This window comes from Malania oleifera, chromosome 3, assembly GCF_029873635.1.
Source record: "Malania oleifera isolate guangnan ecotype guangnan chromosome 3, ASM2987363v1, whole genome shotgun sequence".
Taxonomy (NCBI): Eukaryota; Viridiplantae; Streptophyta; class Magnoliopsida; order Santalales; family Ximeniaceae; genus Malania; species Malania oleifera.
This window is the reverse complement of record NC_080419.1, coordinates 81,303,335-81,311,634: the sequence shown is the minus strand read 5'-3', so window position 1 is coordinate 81,311,634 and position 8,300 is coordinate 81,303,335. Positions and strand designations below refer to the sequence as shown.

Sequence of the window (8,300 nt, the reverse complement as noted above, 5' to 3'; positions counted from 1 at the left end):
TCTCCCAACTACCTCTTATGACATTTTCATATCTTTCAAGTATTAAAATATCATGTTTCCCACGTCCAAATCTCCCAACTCCCATGGTATCTCTAATATTGAAATTTCAAACAATACATTCCTCTCTCTCCCCCCCCCCCCCCTTCTCTAGCACATCCCCGAGTCTGGACCCTTCTTATTCAAACTTGACTCGTTCCCCAACTCGAGTCAACTAAATTATACTTGAATTCTAGTTGAGTTAAAACTACTTGAATATTTTGTCGATTCAAATTCGAGTTCAATAATAATACTCAAGTTGAGTTTCAAGTCTAATTGAACTTTTAAATTTTATTATTTTTATATTATATATATATATTATACACATTTATGCATGTACTTAATATTAATTTATAATCGAGTAGAGCTTAATCAAGTGGAGCTTGAATTTATGAACTTATAGTCGAATCGAGTTCGAGTTTAATAATTATAAAATCGATCGAGATCGAGTTGAGTTTCAAGTTTAATATTTTCAAGTTCGAATATTTTCGAGCGTGGACTTGAATACACCTCAACCCATAATAATAAATAACAACTCAGTGCATGCTTTTCTGAAGCTGGAACCAAACAGCAACCTTGTGCCAAAACCACTGAATGCACTCCTACAGAATGCACTCCTTCCTCTTCCTTCCTAGCCGCTCGATAACCAATAAATTGGGGTAGTTGTTAGTTCTCCTTTGACCCAAAGTGCGCGCAATTATGGACCGCCCCACGTCATGTCGTACATTCACTTCTGTGAAACAACAATGCATGCATAACATGAAAAATAAAACAAAAAATAAATTTCAATTCTCTCTGTGCCACCCGTGGCACATTAACATTCAATGTGTGCGTAGCAGGGTGGTTGGAGGACTTTAAAACGGGTTGCAAATATGGGTGGTGGGTACCTATGCCATGCCCTTGCTTTGTAGAGGCCAACATCAGCTCTCTTAAAGATATCACTTATAAATATTACAACCCACCACTCCCTTCTTTACATCTAAGCTGGGCAGCAAAGGTTTCATTAGTTTCTGTGCTCTTTCTCACGCACGCTGCTTCACATACATCTGATCTTTAATGGAGTTCCATCTCCTTCCCATCCTCTCTTTTCTCACTGTGAGTTTCTTTAGATTTCCACAGCTAATATTCTAAAACTAATTGATTACTTTTGTTTTGCTCCCGCCCCCCCCATAACTTCATGCATTTTCTTTCATTTGTTTATATTGTTTTCTGTACTCGCTATATGCAGCTTGCACTGGTAGCAAGTCATGCTACTCTTCCCTCTGAAGTGTACTGGAATTCTGTGCTGCCAAACACCGTGATGCCCCCAGCCATCAGGAGTTCACTACAGCCTGGTTGGTCTTAAAGAGTCCAAAAGTTCTCCCGCATCCTTTTTAGTTTCACTGTATTTATATTAAGATAAACAGTACATCTGTAGTGAAATAGAGGAAACTAGTAATTGTTTGTTGAGGTTTGATTGGAACTATGGCACTGAATAAACTTTGCTATTCTCTCCTTTCGGTTCTTTGTTTTTAATTGTTAACCTTTCACAGAACAACATGTGTATCTCCCTTGTGCTAGTTCAAATCCTTTTGCCAAGCACTTGTGTATCTCAAACGCTCTTCCAAAATTCTTGCTGCAGGCTACATCGACGAGAAGGGCACCTCAGTCGCTGTAGGGAAAGGAGGTGTAGGTGTACATACTGGAAAAGGAAAGCCAGGAGGCGGCACCAGTGTTTCTGTTGGTGGCAAAGGAAAAGGCGTCGGCGTCAGCACTGGAAAGCCCGGCCATGGCACGAATGTTGGTGTTGGGAAAGGAGGGGTATCTGTGAACACGGGCCACAAGGGAAAGCCCGTATATGTTGGAGTAGCGCCAGGAAAAAGTCCATTCTTATACAAATATGCTGCAACTGAGGATCAACTCCATGACAGCCACAACGTAGCTATCTTCTTCCTGGAAAACGACCTGCATACGGGCAAAGAAATGAACTTGCAGTTCACAAAAAGCAGAAATAATGCTACTTTTTTACCACGCACAATTGCCAAGTCAATTCCTTTCTCATCTAGCAAATTGCCAGAAATTTTGAACAAGTTCTCGGTGAAACCTGACTCTGTTGAAGCCAAATTAATGAAGAACACAATTAATGAGTGCGAAGAGCCAGCCATAAAAGGAGAGGTCAAGTTCTGTGCAACTTCCTTGGAATCGATGATAGATTTCAGCATTTCCAAGCTTGGAAAACAGGTTCACGCTGTCTCAACAGAGGTGCAAAAAGGAACCCACATGCAAAAGTATACAATTGCAGCTGGACTGAAGAAACTGACAAGCAAAGAATCTGTTGTTTGCCATAAGCAGAATTATGTGTATGCAGTGTTCTACTGCCATAACACGCACACTACAAGGGTTTATATGGTTCCATTGGTTGGCTCTGATGGGACAAAAGTTAATGCAGTGGCAGTTTGCCATACTAATACCTCAGCATGGAACCCAAAGCATTTGGCCTTTCAAGTGCTCAAAGTTCAGCCAGGAACTGTTCCTATCTGCCATTTCCTTCCTGAAGATCATGTCACCTGGGTTCCCAACTAGATATCTGCAAAATAAAATAGAAACCTACTCTTAGTTTCACCTGCACTTGTTCACTTGGTGTAGCTTAAAGTTCAACAGTTTGAAATTCTGTCAGTCAGTATTTATCCATGCATTTACTTCAAACACCCAACCATAGTTGATCATGAATACTTACTGGATATGTAGACGCATACCATGTATTACTTATGTTTGGTTTTCACGTTTATGCAATAACATTCTGTTCAAAGGATGTGATTATCCCCTGGTACTTTTCCTTCTTAGCAAGAAAATATTAGGACTCAATGATGCAAAATAGGAAACAGGGAAACCCACACCACAATAGCCCTAATTCCCATATACAATCCTAACTTCCAGTATTCTAGCAATGAAGAGCTCACTCTTGAGATGTAAACCATGCGGGTTCTGCCTGACAACCCAATATTTACCATTAATTGCATCAGGCAATGGCCACTTGTTCCTCATAATGTAGTTGTAAATTTGTAATTAGCGTATCAACAACACAAACTGCTTGCAAGGTTTCTGAAAACAACATCAATCTCCTTGGAGGTCCTTGGTGTAACACAACCATCCAGGTTTTGTATTGTATGATCTCATGGTCTCACCTACCTTATTTGACTTAATCATCAGTAATTAAAGTTTTTTTTTTTTCTTGGAAAAAGAGGGCGGCACCTCCTATCTTTATTAGAAAATCCCTCACGAAGATGAATACCGTGGTTCCAACCTTGAGACTTGAGGAAAAACAAAATCAAACCCCAAGAATCTAAAACTAACTTAACTAATTTATTCAAAACCAATAAACCAATAACTAACAACCAAACAAATAAATAAGAACTAAACAACTATAAGTGGAAAACAAACAAAACTCCAGAAGATCTTGAGAAAAAAACCAACCACTACAATCTTCACAAACACCAGAATAAAGCATCATGAGCGCAAGGAAGGAAATCTCAATAAATCCAATCGAATCATTCCCCTGACTTGCTGTGGAAGATCATCCTAGCAACTATATAATCAAGATATACCTAATTCACCCTACTTGGCAAAGAAATCCGTACTTTGATTCATCGTCCTGTAAACATGTTCCACTTTGTCATGTACACCTCTCAATGCTAACACAATATCTTCCCACAATTTCCACAAGTTTCAAGCCACACTTCTCAGAATTAATCCACTAAACCAACAAAGTAGAGTCACAGGCAATCTCCACTTGATCAAATCCGAGATTTTTGCACAGATTAATCCCTATAATAATCGCTTTCAATTCAGCTATATTATTGGTTCCATAACCCAGTAATGAGGAAAAAGCTGCTTTAAATAATCCTCTTTCATCTCTTATCACGCCTCCGCCACCACAATTACCTGAATTACCTCTACACCCTCCATCTACATTCAACTTAACCCAACCTATCCCAGGTTTACACGATCTGACTACACGAGGAAGACGAACCCTTACATTATTTACTTGAATATTCAAAGCACGAAGGACTACAATATATGTGCAAAAAACAGGTGCACATTTAGTTAACTTGTCCAAAATGGATCTTAATCAATATTTAATATCAAGTCACACAGTTCTCACTGAATCATGAATTGATTCCATCTTGACTCTGCATCGACGAGTCCAAAGTCTCCAAATGATGAGACTAGGTATGAGACCTACCAAAATGCCTAACTGTGAGACCCGTCTTGCACAACTAAACTAGAAATTAACTCTGGTTTCCATGTATTTGTTGCCATAAAACTAACACCCAACGCCATTGCTGCTTGTTTCCATACCTCCTGAGCAAAAGATCCTATCCAAAATGCATGGTCTAGAGATTCAATCTTAACATTTGAACAACAATCACACTTAGAGGCCATGTAGAGACCTGGAGAATTATGATATTTAAATAATAAAAGAGGGAGAAAAATGAAATTGTAAAGGCGCTCACAGCAGGTCCTCGTCGACAAGGAGTTACCGAGAGGGCTATTTAAGGGCCTGAAATTCGTCGACGAAGGTTATGAGTTCATCTACGAACTCCCTTTTTGACCTCGTCGACGAAGTGACGTGTCTCATTGACGAAGGCAGGTGAACAAGTATGCTAAAATCGAATTTTCAGCGCAGAAAACTTCATGTAGCCCTCTCTCTCTCTCTCTCTCTCTCTCTCTAACTTTGTCCTCTCCAACTTCTCTCTAACTTTCTAGCCTGGTTATTCGCCGGTTCGACAATCTAAAACCACCATGTTACTCCTGGGAAGATTCTCTTCAAATTTTCTAGAGTAATCCATAGGTTAGGCCAACTTGGGAACTATCCCAAAACTAGGGTGAGTAGATTATCTGAGCATTTTCAATATTACCCAGGTTCATTTGAAGTCAAATTCTGCATTATATGCGAAAATACTGGGATTTTGTGAAGTAAAATTAAAATATTATATTTTCAGGAATAAGGTGTTTTGGGACTCTGCGGATAAGGGTTGAGGACCCTAGTGGGTGGTATTTCAGAAACTTAAGTAAAATGATATATGGATTATAGTTTAGGATTTGTGCATGTGTGGATTTGGGGGGTATGTGTATGATAATTATTTAGGTTAATTTAGTTGTTTGATTTGAAAAATATACGTGTGTTATCTCAGGATGTTGAAATTATGAATGTCACACACGTGGGATTGTAAATAGTAGTTAGTGCTAAAATAGTCAAGTAAGGAAAATATGCTATGTTAGGAATTTTAGTATGATAGTCAGTAGAAATTATATATTTTACCAGATTATTATTATTCAAATTATAATATATTTGTATAGTAGAAAATACAAATTTTAGAACAAGTGAATTTATTTATTTAAATTGTGTGGCATGAGTTTATAGCAAACTAGTACAGTATTTATATAGTTTACAAATACCATGTTTTACAGTGTATTAGGCAAAAAATATCATGGAATAAATATATGTCTTATAAAATGATGATTTTCAGTATACATACAGATAGAAATTTTACAGAATATTCAGAATACCATGATTTATCTATTTTCCATGATACCATGATTTACAGTATATGTATAGAAACATATATTTACAGCATATTCAGAATACCATGATTTAAGTCAAATAATCAGATATATAGACATTAAATGTTTAGCCAGTTATTTAGATTAGCATATCAATTTTACAATGTTTTAGTTATTATAAAATCATGGTAAAACAGTAATATAGATATATCAGTTGCATATGTATATAGTATCAGACCTTGATAGACCAAATTCAGTCAGCAGAGCACGGTATTGTAGCTATATTAAGTTCACAGTGCAACCACATTACTCAGATAGCATGTGGTATTCAACAGTTGATCATGCCTACGTTGTGGACAGGCTCCCTTTCATATAAGGGTTAAGGACGTCGATTTTACTTTCGGAGTTCAGTTGACTTACCCTGGTCGGCCAACCAGGATAGGTCTCACCTTCAAGCCGCACAACCCTATCATGAGGGGTTAAATCATGACTTTCAGTTATCCATCCTGAGAAATTTTCTCAGTTATTATATATATGTATATTCAAATTTACAAAAACCATAGATATACCTATGAATATTGGAAGTATTATGTTTAGAAAATTCAAAAAAATAGTTTATATTAAGCAGCATAGGTATAAGCTATATTGAAATGTTTATATGTGTTTCGTAAACTCAATTATCTATGGTATTTCCAAATCAGTTTTTTAATATGTAAACTCACCTACCATACACTAGTAATAACATATTTTGTCTTATTGAGCGTTGTCACATCCCAGTGATTTAATATTTTTCAAGTGATCCAGTTAGGCGAGCAGATCAGGCTTGTAGGTAGAGGGGACTACAGTACTACCTTGACTGTAGGGTGAGTATTTTTGGGTAGTTATTTTGAGTAGTCCCTAGGTCCAGATGAGGGCATTTTTAGTATTGTTGTGTATGTATATTTTGGAAAATATTCTGACACTTTGGTATTGTACATATGATTATGGTTGTGTGTATTCTACTTCTCGTTGCTTAGGTTGTTTATTGTGTCTCAGATTCCACGGGTCCTATTTTGTCCGTGATATTGGTTTGATTTATATTAAAAGGTATCAGAGTAGTTAAATCTCACAGTATGTACTTCAAAAAAACAAAAATAATAGCAAGCATAAGTAGGTCGCTACAGGCCATCTGAACACCTACTTCTTGAATACGAGTATCAACTAGAAGACAAGCGAACCAAGACTCCCACATGCAAATGGACACCCGTTTTGGCAACACAGGATGCCAGATCCATTTTGAAACTAAGAATTCCTCTTTATGTTCCCTTATATTTTCCCAAGCACTTGTCGTGGTAAATTTCCCATCTGTTGAAGGTTCCCAAATTAGTGACATCATTGTGAAAAATTAGCGATTATAATACAAACACATCACCTGATAGTGTGGGCCACGGAAAAGGCGACACACCACCTCCCAATCCTCTTGAGATATCTTATCATACAGTCGCGCTTTTGCTTCAACTCCCATTGCTTGAAAATGGGAGTGCATTTTTTAGCGATAGCTCTTAAACTTATTACACAATTGGACATCGACCGCCCTCCTCACATGGTCATCCTCGAGGATGTCCATATCAAACTCCTCTTGCATATATAGGTAATACTATTACAATGTTAGACAATTGTTAATTGGCTAGTTTATTAAAAGTAAAAAAATATTTAAATTAAAAATAACTTTATAGGGTTTGGGAACTTACCAAAATGCACATGTAAAGAACCATGCGCTGCTCTTGAGTCACCTGTGGCCAGCTAAATGCGGTGATTGGAGCATACTGTCGGCATATAATGTCGAGCTCCCTTGTCCACACGGGGCACTAATCGTTTAGCGAGGTGGTGTATCCTGGAGGAATGTCGATCTAAATTCACTATTTTGTCCTATCCAGGTGCTTCTTCAGCGACATGTTTTTCGCTGCACCACGACCTGACTTGACCGTGGATGTAGATGCTGAAAGTAGAGTTAATTTAAGAACAACATTATAATTATACATGTGAATAACTATTATTAACAGTTGACATGTAAATAAATTAATCGTATCCAGACCAACACTGCTCATCACAGTCGGCAACTCACCCTGCGTATCAATCGCATAAGTGGTATCCATGTCTGGCTGAGGTGCTGATGGCTCAGACAATGGTGCCGCCGCATCAGGACCGACGGGCTCCGCCAGTTTGGAGGATGTCGAATCATCCTCATGCGATATACTCGTGTGCCTAAAAGGAAGTCTCCAACGTCGACCTCCTGGTGCCATATCTGCAAATTAATAGACAAGTAAATATAAGAAGTATGAATATTAGATGGATGCAGCATATATATATTTTAATTTATTTACACATGTCAGATACATAGTAACAAAAATAACATGCTTACCCCCCTATACGTCCTCAATATCGGTATCATCCTCACTATGTAAAGTGTCTTCCTCTTCACTACAGTACTCGACACCTGTTTCATCTTCCCCATCAGTTTCCTCATCGTAGATGAAGTGAACGTCTACAGAAGGTTCAATTGTAATCTCAGCAGTCCCTATGTGTTTTGCCGTGGCACCATCCCTATGCAATGGTATAAGATCGGCTCCTTCTTCGACAACATTTGTAGTAGATTGCGCTACTTCACTCACAGATGGCTCATCTTCTTGGAATGCAGTCTCACTGACACTCATCTCACCATCACTTCTGCAATAGCGTAC

At 38.0% G+C, this 8,300-nt stretch overlaps 1 protein-coding gene across 1 annotated transcript; it reads left to right on the top strand.

Annotated features, from left to right (window-relative positions):
• The first annotated feature begins 916 nt into the window (after window positions 1–916).
• Window positions 917–2,827, top strand: LOC131150594 (BURP domain protein RD22). Its single transcript, XM_058101416.1, has 3 exons — window positions 917–1,131; window positions 1,265–1,370; window positions 1,658–2,827. The coding sequence occupies exons 1-3, from the start codon at window positions 1,093–1,095 to the stop codon at window positions 2,596–2,598; spliced, it is 1,086 nt and encodes a 361-aa protein (XP_057957399.1). The 5' UTR covers window positions 917–1,092; the 3' UTR covers window positions 2,599–2,827.
• The last annotated feature ends 5,473 nt before the right edge of the window (window positions 2,828–8,300 follow it).